At 47.2% G+C, this 20202-nt stretch overlaps 1 protein-coding gene and 1 long non-coding RNA gene across 2 annotated transcripts; one reads left to right on the top strand and one right to left on the bottom strand.

Annotated features, from left to right (window-relative positions):
• Positions 1-1938: 1938 nt before the first annotated feature.
• LOC148683831 (uncharacterized) lies at positions 1939-4019 on the top strand. Its single transcript, XR_015946584.1, has 2 exons — positions 1939-2007; positions 3481-4019. It is a non-coding gene; the product is annotated as an uncharacterized LOC148683831 (long non-coding RNA).
• Positions 3184-20202, bottom strand: LOC118095365 (keratin, type I cytoskeletal 12-like). The gene is made up of 8 exons (XM_088655341.1): positions 19750-20202; positions 16959-17041; positions 16476-16632; positions 15030-15191; positions 14373-14498; positions 6738-6955; positions 5620-5789; positions 3184-3561 (listed from the first exon to the last, which is right to left on the bottom strand). The coding sequence occupies exons 1-8, from the start codon at positions 20185-20187 to the stop codon at positions 3455-3457; spliced, it is 1461 nt and encodes a 486-aa protein (XP_088511467.1). The 5' UTR covers positions 20188-20202; the 3' UTR covers positions 3184-3454.

Genomic DNA, 20202 nt, shown 5'->3' with positions numbered 1-20202 from the left:
AAGATTCTTTTGTATACTGTTTTAATCTAGTAGAAAAACGGATCTCAAATAGCTTGTTATGGTTTGGCTCAAAGCTGCCAATTGCCTGATTTATTAATTGCTTCTCGGATTATTGTTTTTTTTTTTAAATAAAAACCCCACTTTGATCTGAGAACTTAATTTCTTGTATAGCCTGTCTTTGCAAGTCCCAGGAGGTGATTGGATTTATAAATTCATACTAGCAAGCTCAAGAATTTCTTTTTAATCTGTGATTAAGAAGAGGGCAAGTCAATTCACATATGGATCACCAGGGTTCTAATAATGATTTAGTAGCATTTCTCTGAGAACACCATTCATATAGAAGAACAAAGCAACCAAATTCCCTCTTTTGCATCTCTTTGGCTTTTAAAATGTTCAATCCCCCAGTAAACATTATTCTTTTTGGTTCACCCTCTGATCCCAAAGCACTTGGAACTGAACCAAACCCTATTGTTATTTTGCAAAACCTTCACTTCAATGCAGTTTTTCTCCTTTCCCCCAACTATATAATGTGGCAAAATGCATTCTCTTGCGCATCGATAAATAATGATCACATTGCTTAGTGGTTTGGATGGCATTTCCTAGTTGAACAATAATGGAGTGGTTTTCGAGGGTTTGCGAATAACTGTGGGACTGAGATATTTGTTCACATTTTGGGGAGCCTGAATCTGAGAGCTAGAAATGGCACTTTCTTATCAAAACGCCCCCCCCCCCCATTTGATAATGTGAAAATGGGCTGCACAAAGTTCTTTGGCAGAAAATACAAGTGAGGGGAAGAAAGATGGGGAAGTGAGGGGAAGAAAGATGGCAAACTGAAACACGGCTTCCTTTTAAATTCATACTTCTCCAAATTTTGCGATGCGGTGCTCCAGCCAAGTAAATTGCATATATTTGAGCATAGAAATGCATATATATTAGTGACCCTCCCACAAATGCATTATTTTAGGGGAAATTGCTTTGCACAAATGTGTATATGGGGGGATTCATACAAAGATGCTTATATTATGATAAGTTACAGGTACTGTAGGTAGCCGTGTTGGTCTGAAGCAGTCAAAACAAAATAAAAAAAATCCTTCCAGTAGCACCTTAGAGACCAACGAAGTTTGTCATAGGTATGAGCTTTCGTGTGCATGCACACTTCTTCAGATACACTGAAACAGAAGTCACCAGACCCTTATGTATAGTCAGAGGGTGGGGAGGGGTATTACTCAGAAGGGTGGTGGGAATGGGTGATAGGAGTGGTGAACCTGTAGATGACTGTTAACGACTGCAATTGGTCTTGCAGGAAAAAACAAGGGCTGAGGTGCTAAAGAAAGCTTTATCATGTATAATGAGATAAGAATCCAGTGTCCTTATTCAGACCAGGTCTCTCCATGGTTTTAAGCTTGGTAATAAGCTGCAATGCAGCAACTTCTCTTTCAAGTCTAAGGGTCTGGTGACTTCTGTTTCAGTGTATCTGAAGAAGTGTGCATGCACACGAAAGCTCATACCTATGACAAACTTCGTTGGTCTCTAAGGTGCTACTGGAAGGATTTTTTTATATTATAAGTTGGCACTACAACGCTGACAAATTTCCATGAGGTCTTTTTATTTTATTTTATGCAAACTGATGTCAAAAATGTAGAGAACGGAATGTAAGTTTTCAAAAAAGAGAAACAGAGAAAGGGGACGATCCGCTCAAAGTCCACCTCCGCGTGCGCCACTGTCAACCCATATAGGGGAGTAACTTTACAAGTGCCATCAAAAGATATGAAATCTGTGCAATTCTATTGCCCCATTATTTCTTTTCAAAGCAATTTGGGAACAAAGATGCGTGTATTTGGATTCCTTTGCACTGAAATGCTGAAGTGCTTTCCTTGAATTTTTTTTTGAAAAACGATGTGGAAAAGTGGAGGACCGCCCTTAAGATTGTAGAAAATGAGAAACAGTGAGAAATTGACAGATCAGCCTATTTCTGCTGGAGGGTGAGCAAGTGGCAACATCGGCAGGGTGAGTAGAAGCCACAGCAATCTAGTGCCTTGCTCGCTCTGGCCCGTTCCTCTCCCTCAGCTGAAACCACACTGAAAGCAGCCGGCAACACGCATCTTGAAGCCCAAACCGCATTGTGGCGAGCCTGTGGCTCAAAACGTTTGCCACGAGTGCCCAGGTGAGCTGCGGCATGTTGAACTGCAATATGCGCTTGCGAAGAAGACATCTGGTTTGCCGTAAGCGCTGTTCTGTTAAGGGTGCGAACGGATATTTGCGAGCCTGGAAGATAAGATGATTTGCTCTGCTGCGATTTGTGTACACCTCTTGAGTTACGCTTCTGAGGAAAGTTAGCAAGTCGAAACACATCTTGTTATTGAGAAGAGGCTTCTCCCTCCTCCCTTCTCCTGAGTAAACATCCTGGGAGATGATGAGAGAGCTGTGTGCTGATCAGTGCACCTACATGTGTTTGCAAAACGATAAGCGTGTGTTTGACTCCTGCACCCGTAAAGATTTGAGTTGACAGCCTTTAATCTGCTTGAGACCTAATGATATGTACGGTAACAATTGCATCTCGGTGTTTAACAGCTGCTCCTCATTTTAATGATGTCTTAATAGCATGTCGTGAATCTGAATAAAGCTGTTTTCTCCGTTTTTTACCAAATTTGCACTGCTCAGTACAAGAAGGGCACCTGCCCACATTCAGTGTGAATCAACCCCAGGGCACTTCCGCAGAGATCGTTGATTGCTGGGAAGTGGGGGAGGGGGGCGCTCACTTGGATTACGAAAAGCTGCAGTATAGGAGAAGCAATACAGTCGTACCTTGGATCCCGAATGCCTTGGTACTCGGGTGTTTGGCTCCCAAACACTGCAAACTTGGAAGCGATTGTTCCAGTTTGTGAATGTTCTTTGGAATCTGAACGTCCAACAGGGTTTCTATGGCTTCTGATTGGCTGCAGGAGCTTCCTGCAGCCAATCAGAAGCCGCACTTTGGTTTCTGAACATTTCGGAAGTTGAACGGATTTCTGGAATGGATTCTGTTCGACTTCCAAGGTACGACTGTACTGGTGCACTGAAAGGGGGCAAACTCACCCACAACCCTAAGTCCTGGCACAGCGGCTGTTGCAGCAGACCTGCAACCAGCCTTAGTGTGATTAGTTTCTCCCAGGGAGGAGGGGGGAAATGCATCCCACAAAATCAAGTTTTGAAATACCTTTATATAAGAAGAATCAAGTAAAAGTAGCTACAGGAGCAGAAGCTGTACTTAACTTTAAAGAAGAGAACCTTTTTATTGTAAGAGAATTCTAAGGAGAGCAATGAGAATATCTAAACAGATTGCTAATTAAGGAAAGGAAATATTTTCGTTGCCTTCACAGTATGTCGGCACATTAACGTGAAAGATGACACTTATTCTTCTTGCACTGCAGCATTTCCAGAAGCAGAAAAGTGTTTCTAGATAAAATCTTGATGTTTATATAACTGCGCTTTCTTTAACAGACTGAACCTTGGAGGAAGTTACTCGCCCATGCTCGTCTAATTCTTCAATGATGGTTTTGATCACTCTCGTTTTCTTTGATTCTGAAGACGGAACAGACAAAAGAAAGAACAAGTAACTGAAATGCCCATGCCAAATGTTTTTTGTAACAGAATTTTTAATAGAATGGTATCTACCTATTCCCCGGGAAACCCCCGTTTTTCCAGCCGTTTCCCACTGGCAGCCCGGATTTTAAAAAACCCTGTAAATCCCCCGGATTCTTAACGGCCCGGGGAGGCTCCTTCTGCGCATGTCTGGAGTCTCTGGGCATGCGCAGAAGCGATTTCTGGTGCTGCGGCCACTTTGGAAATGGGCAGAGCATGCGTAGAAGCGACTTCGGGTGCTGCTCTGCCCAATTCCAAAATGGCCACAGCGTGACTTCTGGTGCCGCGCCGCTGCCGATCCCGGATTTTTCAATCTGGGAGTTGGCACCTATGTATCTACCTGAATGACAAAGCCCCATCATCTGAGCACTTACCTGCATAAATGCATATATACATCATTTAATTTGTATGCTGCCTTTCTGTAGTTCAAACCAAGTTCAAGGCAGTTTACAACTTGAAAAAACTACTTGATTGCAACATAGCAAAAGGAGTCATAAAAAATAAAAGAAAAATTCACAAGCAAATTGAACAAATTCCACACGAATAATAATAAGATATAAAATAAATATATGAAAAAATAATATGAATGACATCAGCAACTGTCTTCAATAAAACTCCCTGAGCAACCCCCCAGCCCAAGTGTCTGTTCAGCAGCCTCAGCTTTTGTAGCTGGAGTCAGTCAGGGCCCCACCCTCCCAGGCCAGGTGGAAAAAGTCCTGCAAGGCAGGAAGCAGCTCTTCCAGGACTCACAACCAAGAAGGCTGAGCACCTTTCTGGTGCAACATTTAGCACTTATTCGGCGTCTTTTCCGACTCGATTTCTTTAACGATTACAAATGCAAGAGTTACGCTGGCATGCACCTGTCTCCTAATTTGGAGAAGCGCAAATTTTGAAAGACAGCTGCATTTCAATTAACATGTTAGTTAGGAAAGAGCAAATCAAGTGGGTTCACATTAGTTCTATGATTTATTTATAACAGGGGTCAGCAAACTTTTTCAGCAGGGGGCCGGTCCACTGTCCCTCAGACCTTGTGGGGGGCCGGACTATATTTTGAAAAAAAATATGAACAAATTCCTATGCCCCACAAATAACCCAGAGCTGCATTTTAAATAAAAGGACACATTCTACTCATGTAAAAACATGCTGATTCCCAGACCGTCCGAGGGCCGGATTTAGAAGGTGATTGGGCTGCATCCGGCCCCTGGGCCTTAGTTTGGGGACCCCTGATCTATAATAACGATTGAAATATTTAAAATATATTAAAAGGAGAAATCTTCATTCAACCCAGGAGGATGTCTATGCACACCCCTGGAAGCTTTTGTTATTTCCAGACAGTTGCAGGGGGGTGGGGTGGGGGATGGGGGATGGCACTTCCCTGACCTCCCATCGCCAGCATCTCTACGACTTTGAAGGGGTGGGGCAAGGGGATGTGGAGGTCAGCGTGGTGCAAACACACTGGCAGAGCCAATCCAGTCCTTTCTGAAAATAATGAGTCTCAGTTGTCTGTGGGCCATGTAACTTGCACCCAGGAATTCTGTTCATAGGTGAGATACAGTGGTACCTCGACTTACGAACGACTCGACAACCGAATTTTTCGACTTACGAATGGGGGTAATGGCCGCGCACTTACGATTGTCGCGACATCCGAAAGAAAACTGTGGCGGTTTTAGATAGGGATTTTTTGACTTACGAATTTTTAGATGGGGTTGCTTCGACTTATGAATTTTTCCGTTTCCAATGCATTCCTATGGGAAATCACGTTTCCAATGGCGTTTTTCGACTTACGAATTTTTCGACCTACGAAGGTGCCTTTGGAACTGATTAAATTAGTAAGTCGAGGCACCACTGTACATAGATAATTGCTTCTAACCTGAGAATTCTTTGCAATGATGAAATGCAAGGGGGAGAAAAAATGTACTGCAGGATGCAGGATGTTAAATTGGTATTAGTCCCCAACCTATTAATAACATAGAAAGACAACCCAAAAATGATGCTCACCTTTTTCTCTGGATGCAGAATGCGTGTTCCCACCTGCAGTTCCTCTGCCACCAGAATCTGTGCCAGATCCAGTGCCTCTTGCACCAGATTCCGAGCCTCTTAATCCTGTACCTGTTGCAGACCCCACATTTTTTGATCCCAGATCTTTGCCACCTCCGTGTCCAGATACACTGCAATAGGCAATAGGTTTGTTTGTGTTACCTTTGCTTTTTTATTTTATTCAATTTGTATACTGCCCTGCATCCAAAGGTCACAAGGGTGGCTCACATAAAAATACAAAAATACAAAATGAGAACATTAAAAAAACACACCCAAAAAAGTAAACTGTAGGTGAATAAAAACTTTTTTGGGGGGTTATACAACACAAAGGCCTTTAACAAAGTAACACATTCAGACATAAAGAACAGGGGACCCAGAGTCAAGTTATGGGTCAGACCAGTGGCTCATCGTCACTGGCAGTAGTTTATTTTCTAGCACAGATGTCTTCCTGCTGTCCATTCTGAATCTTCCACTCAGGGCCGGCCCTACGGCCAGGCTGGGTGGCGCAGGGCGCCAGGGGGGCACTGTGCAGCTGCGCCCGCCCACCCGCCGCGGAGCTGCGCCCGCCTGCCCACCTGCCCGCGCAGCTCCGCCCGCCCGCCGCGCTGGGAAGCGGGGCGGGGATACCGGAGGGACCCGTCGTACCACGGCCCCAGGGCGCCAAATATACTTAAGACGGCCCTGCTTCCACTATTCTGCTTCATTTGGTGACACTCATGTTCTAGTATGTTTAACTATAATGGGGCTTGGTGCCCTGACACACCAGGGGCGAGGCAGTCTGTGGACCTGCCAATGTTGTTAAACTGCAGTTCCCAGCACCCCTGAGCATTGTCCGTGCTGGCTGGGCATGCTGGGAGTTGAAGTCCAACAATGCCTGGAGATCCCTCATTCCTTGCTTGCAAAGCAATTGTACTCAATGTGCTTTGCACATTCATGCCATTTTAAAGAGCGTCTGAAGTGCAGCCGATTTACACCCCAGGAGATAATTTTACACCTTTCTGGATAAGAAGACACTCCTTATTGTCACTGGTTTATGGCAAACCTGGGTTGCAAAGTGGTTCTTTTTTTTTGCACCCTACCTTACTTCTCCATCGATCAGATGCCGGTAAGTCTCAATCTCATTCTCAAGGCGGATCTTGATATCCAGCAGCTGCCTGTAGTCTGCATTTTGGCATTCCATGTCCTCCCTGATTTGTTGTACTTGGCTCTCCACGTTGCCAATCAACCCTTGCATTTGGGAGATCTGGGCACAGTAGCGGCCTTCTGTCTCCGCCAAGGTGGCCTCCAGCGATTGCCTCTGAGAGGGAAAAAGGTACCGTAACACAAACGTAACACGTAGAGCATGTTTTATGCCACCAACATTTTGAAAGGTTGCTTCTAGACCCCAGAGTGTCCTGGGAGGATGACAACTGCTAAGGAATTCCAGGCTGTTTCAGACACATGCCCAAGTCTGTAAGTCATTCTTATCTTGTGTACCTATGAAATCTATCCGCCAGATGTATTAATTCCATTAAGCTGCAAGAGCAATCTTGCATTTGCATTTATTTGCATGCACAGATTCAAGAAGCACTTAAACTCTGCTCATGCGGACCCAGGGATGCTATTGTTTGAGTATCTAGATTTCAGTTACAATTCTAAAGTGCTATGTTTGGTGTGCTCGAGGGCTTTGAAATTTTTGATCCGTTTCTCTTTGTGCAGCAGAATCCTGCTCCAAAACGCAAACCTATACTTTTGAAACAACTCGGCTTCAAAAGTGCTTTGTTTTGTGACACGATGCGCTGCTGAGAGCAAGTTGCCATATTTTTCGCACCATAAGGGCACTTCCCCCTCCCAAAACGAAAGGTAAAATCCCTGTGTGCCCTGTTGTGTATTGAGTCAAAGGATTTTATATCTGTATTATTGTCTGTATTTGCATTAGGATAAAGTAACTGCCTTTTGGTCCCAGAGGGTACAGCTACTATTGGTTCATTTAAGCTGCTGTATTTGGATCCTCTGTCTTATTGGTTTCCTCCAAAAGGCAGCACTGTGATTGCGTGATATTGTTCCCTCCAAAATGTATCCCTTCCTAGCTAGTCCCCTGTCCCTATAAATGTAGCTTTCCTCTCCTCAGTCTTCAGTCTTGTTCACTTTAATAAAGAGCTGTTACTAGAGAACTGTCTCCAGCATGTTTTGTCAAGAGAGCTGAAATCACAAACCCCACGTCACAACAACTGGCGACGAAGATGGGATCCGGAATGCTGAGGAGCGGTTAAACACAACCCTGCCTCAGAGTCCGGATTGCAGCTGAGAACAAGACTCACTGGCCAGCTGAGAAGACGACCCTGCCCGCTAGGACAATGGAGAGTCCAAGGGTATTGGAGCCCTTCCAGCCATCAGAGCCCCACACCTGGGAAGACTACGTCGAACGCTTTGAGTTCTTCGCAGTGGCTCAAGGGATCACCGATGCCAGCAAAAGAAGGGCCACATTCCTGAGCTACTGTGGGCCCGAGACCTTCAAGCTAGCCAAGGCATTACTTGCTCCAGCTAAGCTGAGTGAGACATCTCTCCAAGATATTCTTGCCTGCCTAACAAGCCACTTGGCGCCTACTGAGACCAAGATGGCCCGGCGGATGGAGTTCCATAAGAGGCAGCAGTGTGCTGGGGAGTCTGTATCCACATTTCTGGCTGAACTCCGGAAGCTCGCTCAGCACTGCGGCTTCCAAAATCTGGAAGAGACTCTCCTGGATCGGTTTATTGGGGGTCTGAGCAGCAAGAAAGCCAGAAGACGCATCGTGGCTAAAGAAGAGGTTACCCTTGCTTCAGCCTTGAAGGAGGCCACCGCCACGGAGAATTATGAAAGAGAGGAGCTTGATGCCAGTCGCAAGGCCACTAAGCCACAGATAGAAGTTGCGCATGCCATGGACGAGCTAGAGGCTACTCCAAGCCAGAGCCCAGTCCGTGGGGTTGAGTCGGTGCGTCAGGCCTGCACAGTGCACAGAGATCGCCGAGGCAGTTGCCCAGGTTGTGGCGGAAACCATGAAAGGAAGAGTTGTCGTTTCAGGAATGCTATCTGCCGGACGTGCGGAAAGACGGGTCACATCGCCAGGGTCTGTAGATCGGCGGCGTCTGGAGCGACAGGAGCACCTAGACTGGAGCATCGCAGACCGCCCACAGCAACTCGTTTTCTAAAGGACTGCCACTACGTAACGGAGATCAATGGGAGGGCCGTGCAGTTTCCAGCGCAAGGCAAGGCACACGTCAAGGTGAAGATTGAGGGTCAGCAGTGCGACATGGAGGTGGACTCCGGATCTGCATTCACCATCGTGTCAGACCAGACCGCGAAGACATTCTTCCCCAGGGGTAAGTTGCCCCCTCTGGAGCCCTTTCCGGCAACCTTGCAGTCGTACTCAGCAGGCCGCATCCATGTTATGGGAATGTGTGCCGTGAGAGTACAGTTCCGGGACAAACAGGCTGTACTCAAACTGGTGATTGCGAAGGGCAGTCGCCCCAGTCTCCTGGGCACTGACTGGTTCCCTGCCCTGGGACTGAGTATCTCAGGGCTTAATTCAATCCAAACCTGCCCTGAGATGAGCGAGGTATTATGCAAGGAATTTGCTGGCCTCTTTAATGGAAAACTGGGTTGTTATAAAGGGCCCCCAGTTGACTTCGAGTTGGACCCCGGGGTGGCTCCAATCCGACTCAAACCAAGGCGAGTACCATTTGCACTGCAACCCAAGATCGAGGCAGAGCTGGATAAATTGGTCAAGCAGGGAGTTCTCTCACCCGTGGACTCTGCTAAGTGGGAGACTCCAATCGTCACGCCCCTTAAAGCAAATGGGGAAGTCAGGATATGTGCAGATTACAAATGTACTATCAATAAGGCACTCAGGGGAAACTCATACCCCATTCCAGTTGTATCACATCTGTTGGCTAAACTGGCTGGGGGCAAGGTGTTCGCCAAAATTGACCTGGCACAAGCTTACCAACAGCTGCCAGTAACCCCACAATCAGCGGAAGCACAGACTATTGTCACACATAAAGGGGCGTTCAGAGTTAACAGATTACAGTTCGGAGTTTGTGTGGCCCCAGGGATTTTTCAAGGGCTCATGGAACGCCTGTTAAGAGGTCTGCCGGGGGTCTTGCCATTTTTTGATGACGTTTTGATTGCTGGAAAAGACCCACAGGAACTGGTTGCGCGTGTCCGTGCAGTGTTGCTCAAGTTCAAGGAGGTGGGGTTGCAACTGAAAAAGGAAAAATGCAGTTTTGGGGTGCCAACGGTGGATTTCTTGGGGTTTAAAATTGATGCATCAGGCATCCACCCCACAGATGCTAAGATTAAGGCCATCATCGAGGCACCACGACCACAGAACAAGACGGAGTTGCAGTCATTCCTGGGACTTATTAACTTTTATCATTCGTTCTTACCCCAGAAAGCTTTGGTAGCTGAACCATTACATAGACTATTGCAGAAAAAGAATGTGTGGCGATGGGGGCGGGAGCAGCAGAAGGCTTTTGACTCCTTGCGAGGAATGCTGAGTAGCAGGAGCGTCCTTGCTCATTATGATGAGTCAAAGCCGCTGGTCCTGGCATGTGATGCCTCTCAATACGGTCTGGGGGCTGTGCTGAGTCATAGGGAACCGGATGGGTCGGAAAAGCCCATCTCTTTCTATTCCCGTACGTTGTCGCCCACGGAGCGCAACTATGCTCAAATTGATAAAGAGGCACTGGCTATTGTGTCCGGAATCAAAAGGTTCTATGATTATTTGTACGGTCGCCAATTCTCCATTGAAACGGACCACAAACCACTGTTAGGGTTGTTCAACCCAAACAAACAAACGCCACAAATTCTCTCCCCCAGAATGTTGCGTTGGTCAATATTCCTGAATGGGTTCCAGTACACCTTGACCCATGTGCCGGGGAAACAATTGTGCCATGCTGATGCGCTGAGTCGATTGCCCCTTCCTGGCGGGAGCAATGAGGATCCTGCTCCGGCGGAGCACATTATGATGCTAGAAACACTTCCGGGGGCTCCTGTAACAGCTACGGATATAGCTGAGAAAACGAGGAAAGATGCTGTTCTCTCCCGTGTGCTCACTTGGGTGGGGAGGGGGTGGCCAGGTGGTCCGCATGAAGAAAAATTCAGGCCTTATGCGACAAGGCAGCACGAATTGTCCATGCATAAGGGTTGTCTCCTATGGGGAGATAGGGTGATCATCCCAGCACCACTGAGAAACAGGGTTCTTGAGACGCTTCACATGGGACACCCGGGAATGGTCAGGATGAAGTCGCTAGCCCGATGTTATGTGTGGTGGCCTGGAATGGACCAGAACATAGAACAATGGGTACGAACATGCAAGGCATGCCAAGAGGTGCGGCCAGAAGTGGCCAGAGCACCAGTCCACTGGTGGGAGCAGTCCAGGACTCCCTGGAGCCGGCTGCACATAGATTTTGCAGGGCCATTCCAAGGGAAGGTCTTTTTGGTTATCGTTGATGCATATTCCAAATGGTTAGAAGTGGCGATGGTCCCTAGCATGGCATCAGCTGCCGTAATCAAGGTGTTGAGGCAGCTGTTTGCTACCCACGGGTTACCTGAGACCATTGTATCAGATAATGGGGCAGCTTTTGTATCCCAAGAATTCAGGGCATTCTTGGCTGATAACTTCATAAGAGGGGTCACATCCGCGCCCTTTCACCCATCCTCCAATGGGCAGGCTGAGCGCATGGTAAGAACAGCCAAAGAATCCATTGCACGCTTAATGGAGGGTAACTGGTCGGCTCGCATTGCGCGAATGTTATTTTTGCAGCATGCGACGCCGTGTACTGCGACGGGCAAGTCGCCAGCCGAGCTGCTCTTAGGTAGAAGACTGGTAACGGTGCTGGATTATGTCCACCCAGATAAAATGCCAAACCGTAATTCAAGAGCAACCCCCCAGGCTGAGACTGACACAACAAGGTATCTCGCCCCTGAAGATCTGGTCTGGGTGAGGAACTATTCACGAGGTCCGCGGTGGGTGGCTGGTGTGATCACCTGGGCTAGTGGACCTGTGTCCTATTATGTGACCTTGGAAAATGGGCAAGTTTGGAAGAGACATATAGATCAGCTGAGGCGCCGGGCGCTCAGCAGGGAGGAGTCAGATAATTCATCCCTGGCTAATGACGCACAGCTGCGAGACCAGAGTGAAAATGGTCCAGAGGTGCAGTCACCAGGGGCTTCAGCAAATGAACCAGGGTCTGCTAGTCCTCAGGATGACGAGGTACAGGTCGGGGACCCTGAGATGTCTGGGACTCCATCTGTTCCTGATGAAACCCCTATAGCAGCCCCTCCACCACAGGTAACACCCAATCCAGAACCTGCAACACCTGTTGTCAGGAGATCAGGTAGAAGTTGTAGGACCCCACAGTACCTGAGGGATTACGTCTGCTGTGCTCACTAGGGGGGGGAGGGGTGTTGTGTATTGAGTCAAAGGATTTTATATCTGTATTATTGTCTGTATTTGCATTAGGATAAAGTAACTGCCTTTTGGTCCCAGAGGGTACAGCTACTATTGGTTCATTTAAGCTGCTGTATTTGGATCCTCTGTCTTATTGGTTTCCTCCAAAAGGCAGCACTGTGATTGCGTGATATTGTTCCCTCCAAAATGTATCCCTTCCTAGCTAGTCCCCTGTCCCTATAAATGTAGCTTTCCTCTCCTCAGTCTTCAGTCTTGTTCACTTTAATAAAGAGCTGTTACTAGAGAACTGTCTCCAGCATGTTTTGTCAAGAGAGCTGAAATCACAAACCCCACGTCACAACATGCCCTATGGTGCGAAGGCGAGAGCCGCACGCAGCGATAAACAGGCTCTCGGGCCGCCTCCTTGACAGTGGGCGGGGAGGAGAGCTCCCTCCTCCCCGCCCACTGTCATGGAGGCAGCGCGAGAGCCGGTTTCCCCCTGTGCTCAGCTCTGCAACCCAGAGCCGCGCACAGCGAGAAACGGCAGCTTGGGATCTCCCGCTGCCTCCTTGATGGGGGAGGACAGGAGTCATGGAGGCAGTGGTGGCTGCTGCCCACCCCTTCTGCCCTGCTCCCCGTCAGACTTCTCCCCACCCCCCCGTTGCCGCTTGCAAATGCCTGCTTTTACAAGCGACAGCAGCGGCGGGGGCGGGGAGATGTTTGACACGGAACAGGGAAGGAGGGGGCAGGCAGCTGCTGCCCATCCCTTCTTCCCTGCTCCGTGAAGCATCGCTACAGTGCTTCTTCTTTCTCCCCCCTTCTCCGGTGTTGGCAGGGGCGGGGGAAGCAGAAGAAAGGGGCGGGGGAGAAAGGAAGCCCCGTAGCGATGCTGTCAGGCTTCCCCTTCCTCCCCCCACCCGCCCCCTTCACCGGACTGGTCCCTCCACCATCGCTGCCTCCTCTGCTCCCCCCTCCAGCACCCCTCCCAGCCTTTTAGAGGAGGAAAACCAGAAAAATATTTTTTCCTTGTTTTCCTCCGCTAAAAACGAGGTGCGCCCTATGGTCCGGTGCGCCCTAGGGAGCGAAAAATACGGTACATAGCTAAGAAAAAGCAGGCATGGGCTGCCAACCTGGAATGTGCGCAAAGTCTGCATGGGGGCCCCCAGAACAGTGCCCCTGCCACAGTTATTTGTCGCCCAAGGTACTCCTTGCAGTAGGGGGAGGGGCAGAGCTCATGCTTTACCTGTGGAAGGGCTCAGTGTCAATCCCTGGCATTTCCAGGTAGGGCTGGCCGAAACTCTTGTCTGAAAGGGAGCTGCTACTAGTCAGTGTAGACAACGTTGGACCAATGTTCTGACTCAGTATAAGGCAGTTTCCTATGTTCCTCTGAGTTTCAGCAATAAAGTGACACAGGGCCACATCTGGCATAGGAACAAGTTTTGAATTGGGACCTTTTGCTTCTTCAGAATAAAAAAAAATGTTCAGGTTTTTTATATATATATATAAAAGTACAAACGATTTAACGTGCAGGCTGACCCTTTTGTTTTGTGAATAACTCAAGCCCAAACCTGCAAATCACACAAAGCTACCTGTGTGGTTCTTTGTATTTTGGCTGCTGTGCTCAAAAGGCCTTTGTTTCTAACACGTTGCCACCTGTCCTGGGCCCTTGGAAAGGAAGAGGCTCGAAATCAAATCCATTAAATAAATAATCTAGAGGAATTTGTGCTGTGCTGAAATCTTTCCTCCAAATGTGTCTTGTGAGTTTTGTTCTCACAAGCCGTTGCAGAATGAGACAACCCAGTGGTCCATCCAATTGCTTTTTGTCATAGCTAGCAGCTTGTAATGAAAAGAGAGGCAAATAAAGAATGACTGTTATTTCCAGGGACTCTTGATAACTTCTAACCAACTTCTAAGCCCTTTTCACCACTTGTATATATGAACAAATTATGAAGAGGGTTCAGGGGTTGTGTGTATCATCTGAACCCTAAACAGCAGTCAATCTTAACTACAGTTAGTGAAAACAAGTCAGTTTCATGAACTATTCTTTGAAGTTGACTTGTTTTCATTAATCACAATGAAGATTACATAAAGGTCTAGAGGTTTGAATGAAACGGGACTGAAAGCTTCAAAGGACACAAGGTTTTTTGGGGGGGTGGGGAGCCAGGCTCATTCTCATAATCCTTAATGTGACTTAGCTTTGTGCCTGAACCAGCCTTGTAAGAGGGAGGTGTATATTTCAGGGAGATGTTTGTCTTAATCATTCAAATACGATTATGTTATCTGGCAGAGATCTCTTCCCCATACCAAAGCAAGTTGAGATGTCAGGTCTATCTCCAAAGCCTGAAGGGTGCGTTTCAAATCTGTGATCTCATTCTTGTTGGTGCTGGTCTCCTTGGCGCTCACGTTGATCATCACGTTCAGTTCCTTACTCTGCAATAATTCAATAACAGCATTTGAGCGGTATAGTATTCAAATGACGGAAATGTGGTCTGAGCAATTGATTCTGTTTTCCAGAAATTTAGCAAATCTACCCCCATTTGTAATATGAGAACTCCAGATATAACGGACCCTGGAAACAGAAATTGTAAGAGTAGGGCACTCTGTACATGTTCAGTGCAACTTATACACCCTCCAACTTCTCCAGGTTTCTTCTGCAGAATTTGGAATTTTACAGGGGAGGACGAATGCTGCGTTTAAAGGGCAATGGGGGTAATGAGCAGCCAGGGAATCGTGGCGAGACATGCACTTGCGAAACCCGCAGAAGTCTTGTTCTGTTATCCCTGGAACCACTGCGCAGTGGTAATCTGCTGGCTTATTTTAATGTGCACATTTTAGTTGTTTCACAAACAAGGAAATGAGATGATTGGACTGACAAATGTCGTTTCTTTTTCTTTTTTTTCAAAAAAACAGATTTGCTGGTAGATTGCTGATTTTTAGACATATCCCTGTGTTTTCGTTTACCTTTTCGGCGAACCAGGTTTCAGCATCCTTGCGATTCTGCTCTGCCAGAGTCTCATACTCTGCTCTCATCTTGTTCAAGAGGGTAGTTAGGTCAATTCCTGGGGCGGCGTTCATTTCAACGTTGACTTTCCCGGAGGTCACGCCTTGCAAACTTTTCATTTCCTACATGAAGAAAGAAAGGGAAGAGGGAAAGAGAAAGGGAGAAAACAAACAAACAAACAAAGAACCATAATTCAGTTGGTAAGATTTGAGAACATAAGAAGAATCATGCTGGATCAGAGTCCCAGCCAGTCCATGGGAAGCCCACAAGCAGAACTTGTGCATTTTCCTTCTCTTATACCTGGATTTTCATTCTCTCATATCTGCTCCCTGCAACCAGTAATCAGAGGCACAATGTCTTGATCCTGGTTGTAATACATATCCACACTGATTAGTCATTTCCTGCATATTCACAGTGGCAACGCATTTGACTTGCTTTACACATGTATCGGTAGCATTTCTGCATCCCTAGAAACATGAATATTCATTGGCCAGTCACTGCCTCTCTGCCTAACCTACTACTCCCCAGGCTTGTTGCAGGGATTAAATGAGGAGGAGGAGAACCACGTACACAATCTTGATCTCCTTGGAAGAAAGAAGACGGGATATAAATGCAATCAATCCATCAATCAAGATAAGCTCAACATTCGGGTTTCTGTAAACTTTCCCCATCCCTGGGAGTAACCCTACAGGCAGACAGTGAAAGCTGGCAGGGAGGAAAAACCACTGCCAGAAAAGCACCAGTTCAGAGGGATAGGAATAGCGGGGGGCGGGGGGGGGTGGGCTCAAAAGGAATAGGTTGGGGGCTGCAATCCCACCTGACCCTCTGCTGCTTGATGGGGTTGCCTCATTCTGGTTAATGCAGTGGCGAAACTGTAACCCAGGGATATGGAACTTCTGTCCCAAATTTGAGGAATTGGATCACCCTTCAGAAACCAGTTTTGCTAGCCGTATGTTTTCTCACACCTCCTGTAAGCTGCTGAGCTTTTGTTCAGTGAAGCACCTCTTGGCGTCATTATTGTTATCGGCACTGAACATACCCGAACTCCAACCATTCTGGAATGCTAACTGATCAAGTTGTACCAGGGGAGCTGCTAAATACTGAGAGGATTCGGGGCACTGGGGCCGGAAACAAATTTGCGTAGATCGATCAGCATATGCCAACTGTGTATGTATGGATGCCACGGGGCAACCTAATATAAGTGGGCTGCTGGGATCTTGCTGTGCTTTGAGGTGTGCCCGGCTGACCTTTAACTTAGCAAAATTCAAAAGAAAACAAGTTCACGAAAAAGGGAACAGGATGGAACAGGACACCTGGGGCTCAGCGCAAAAGTCCTGGAGCTCAGGAACCCCCTAACAACACCTGGAGTTATACTGTCAGTTGACTGAGCAAGATGGCTGCCTTACCTCTTCATGGTTCTTCTTGAGGTAAGCCAGTTCTTCAGTCAGGGTCTCAATCTGCATTTCTAGGTCGCTCCTCGACAGAGTCAGTTCATCAAGGACTTTGCGCAGGCCATTGATGTCTGCCTCGACGCTCTGGCGGAGGAACACCTCGTTCTCATACCTTTGAAGAGGAATTATTATTATTTCTTAAAGCGCTTAGCTTGCTCAAGTGCTTAACTTTGGCTATTGGATTGGCTCGGCCAGTTATTTGATTGTCATTGTGTTGAGAAGCCTAGACTCTGCTTATCAGGCTGTTTTGTTTCGGTCATGTTTACAAGTAAAATTAGGTATATACAGGGCTTTTTTTTAATAGCTGGAATTCATGAAAAACTCAGTCCTGACACCTCTCAGGTGGGCGCCACTGCCATGATAAGAGAACTCATGGTAAGTTCTAGCAGCTCTTTTTGTAGAAAATAGCACAGATACCCTGATTGGGTTCAAACTTACTTCATTTTGAAGTCATCTGCAGCCAGCCTGGCATTGTCTATCTGCAGGATAATGCTGGCGTTTGTGACGCTCGCAGCAATGATCTGCATTGTATGGGGAGATAGAAAAAGGAAGAGGCGCTGAAGTTAAAAAAAAATCAAATCATTTATATTATTTACACAAAAAGATTACATCCCTCTTTCCCCCTCCAGCAAAATCGCTCAAAGTGGTTATCGGTAGCTAAATTCGAAAACCAACGTAAAGATAAAAAATAAGAGTAACCACATCATTAAAACACACGGGTGGCATTGGGCTGAGGTTTACTCAGAGCAGAGCAATCAGAATTAATGAACATGATCAAGGGCACAATCCTCAATCTGAATTTATTTTATTTATTATATTCACATCACACCTTTGCTCCAGGGAGCTTAAGACGGTTAACAGACGTCTCCTCCTCCCCAGACTTGAGGACTCCCTGGTCCTGAATGGGGTAACTGTGCCCCTGAAGGACCAGCTGCGCAGCCTGGGAGTCATTTTGGACTCACAGCTGTCCATGGAGGCGTAGGTCAATTCTGTGTCCAGGGCAGCTATTTACCAGCTCCATCTGGTACGCAGGCTGAGACCCTACCTGCCTGTGGACTGCCTTGCCAGAGTGGTGCATGCTCTGGTTGTCTCTCGCTTGGACTACTGCAATGCGCTCTATGTGGGGCTACCTTTGAAGGTGACCCGGAAACTACAACTAATCCAGAATGCGGCAGCTAGACTGGTGACTGGGAGCGGCCGCCGAGACCACATAACACTGGTCCTAAGAGACCTACATTGGCTCCCAGTACATTTCTGAGCACAATTCAAAGTGTTGGTGCTGACCTTTAAAGCCCTAAACGGCCTTGGTCCAGTATACCTGAAGGACCGTCTCCACCCCCATTGTTCTGCCCGGACACTGAGGTCCAGCGCCGAGGGCCTTCTGGCGGTTCCCTCACTGCGAGAAGCAAAGCTACAGGGAACCAGGCAGAGGGCCTTCTCGGTAGTGGCACCCGCCCTGTGGAACACCCTCCCATCAGAAGGTCAGAGAGATGAACAACTACCTGACATTTAGAAAATACCTAAAGGCAGCCCTGTTTACGGAAGTTTTTAATCTGTGATATTTGATGTATTTTAATGTTTGTTGGAAGCCGCCCAGAGTGGCAGGGGAAGCCCAGCCAGATGGGCGGGGTATAAATAATAAATTATTATTATTATTATTATTATTATTATTATTATTATTATTATTATTATTATTATGTGGCCCAAGGTTGCCCAGGGAGCTTCACAGCTGAGTGGGGATTTGAAGCTTGGTCTCCCAAGTCCTAGTCTAGCATTCTAACCATTACACCACACTGGCTCTCAACCACCTGGCCAGACTATGTTGGCTTAACTACCTGATCCTGGCTGAGCCAGAGATATGCCTCTGTATCTCCCACATCCCAGTTTGGCTAGGACCCAGCTGCCGGAGCTGAGCCCAATAATAATAATAATAATAACAACAATAATAATAATAATAATAATAATAATAATATATTTATACCCCACCCATCTGGCTGGGTTTCCCCAGCCACTCTGGGCGGCTTCCAACAGAAAAATAAAACACAGTAATCTATTAAACATTAAAAGCCTCCCTGAACAGGGCTGCCTTCGGATGTCTTCTAAAAGTCTGGTAGTTGTTTTCCTCTTTGACATCTGTTGGGAGGGCGTTCCACAGGGCAGGCGCCACCACCGAGAAGGCCCTCTGCTGTAGTTCTTCAGCTGGCCTAAACCCTGAACAAGGGACATTCTGGGGTTGAGGTGGGGATGAGACAGAAGGAAGGGAGGGAGACTTAGGCTGGATCCTTAGCCTGTTCATCCCTGAGAATCTGGCCTACATTAACCTGGCAAACGGGGGGATATAAGTCCAACTTTCTTCTAAGGGCTTGCTTTCATAGAGTCATAGAACTGTAGAGTTGGGAGGGACCATGAGGGTCCTGCAATGCAGGTATCTTTTTGCTCAGCATGGGGCTTGAACCCACAACCATGAGATTAAGAGTCTTCATGCTCTTATCAACTGAGCTGCTTTACCTGCCAAGTTTAGGGCAGCTCAGCTAGCACAGGCCACTCCTGAATAGAGCTTGGATCTGGCGGACCTTAACACCTGTTTAACGTAAACCAGCTTAATTTATACTGGCTGCCATCCTTGGGTCCATTCAGTTCAATGGGTCTGCTCTGAGTGAAGAGAAGCCATAAAAAAAGCAAAGGTAGCCAGCTGATCTGTAAGAGAATACCCTCCCCATTAATAAATCTCACAGGCAGGCAGCAGTAGCTTTAGCAGGACCGACTAGCATAATCACAAAATTATGGCAAGCTTGATTGCGATTCAGTTCACATTTATAGGCGAACCTGCTAATTTGCACTTTCAGAAACGACAAGCGAACCAAAACACAGACATCCTTTGACAACCACACTTCATCAAATATACAGTACTGGTGTAAAGTGTGCATAAAACTGCATATGTTTGATTTCCCTTGATAGAAAACATATTCTCTTCCCCCCTGTTATTTCCACTAAAATATGCATTTTTTTGCGCACACTTTATCCTAGCATATGCATCGATGGATATACGATAGGTAAAATTGCAGAAGAATGTGTCTATCAGGTGAAATTCACTGGAGAATTTAAAACTGGGGAAATAAGAAACTGAGAGAAGCCAAAAGGGACAGATTTTCCCACCTCTACCTCTCTTCCATCTTTAGCCAGCCTTACTCCTCCAAAATCTCCCTTCCCCTTCCCAAGTCTTGCTCACCTTATTTCGAAGGTCCTCAATAGTGGTGTGGTACTTGCTGTAGTCGCGGAGGCCTCCGTCGGCGTGCGATGCCGATTTCTCATACCAGGTTTTGATTTTGAGCTCCAGGTCGCTGTTGGCCTCTTCCAGAGCCCGCACCTTGGACAGGTAGGAGGCCAAGCGGTCGTTCAGATTCTGCATGGTTTCTTTCTCCCCTCCCGAGAGAAGCCCACCGTCGCTGCCGGCAGCGCCACAGCTGTAGCTCTGGAAGCAGCCCCCAGCCCCACTTCCCAGGCCGCCCCATCCTGATCCCGTGCCCCAGGCTGCCCCACCACCAAAACTCCCTGCGCTGAAGGACCCTCCGCCCAAGGCATGCGCTCCGCAGCCAGAAAGCTTTATAGATGCCCCACCGCAGCGAGAGGAGGAAACTTGCCTAGATCCCCGGCTAAAGTAAGACATGATCTCAAGGAAGTT

The sequence above is a fragment of the Zootoca vivipara genome, chromosome 12 (genome assembly GCF_965207765.1).
Source record: "Zootoca vivipara chromosome 12, rZooViv2.hap1.1, whole genome shotgun sequence".
Classification (NCBI taxonomy): domain Eukaryota; kingdom Metazoa; phylum Chordata; class Lepidosauria; order Squamata; family Lacertidae; genus Zootoca; species Zootoca vivipara.
Note: the sequence above shows the minus strand (reverse complement) of the source record. Positions and strands in the feature narration are given on the sequence as shown.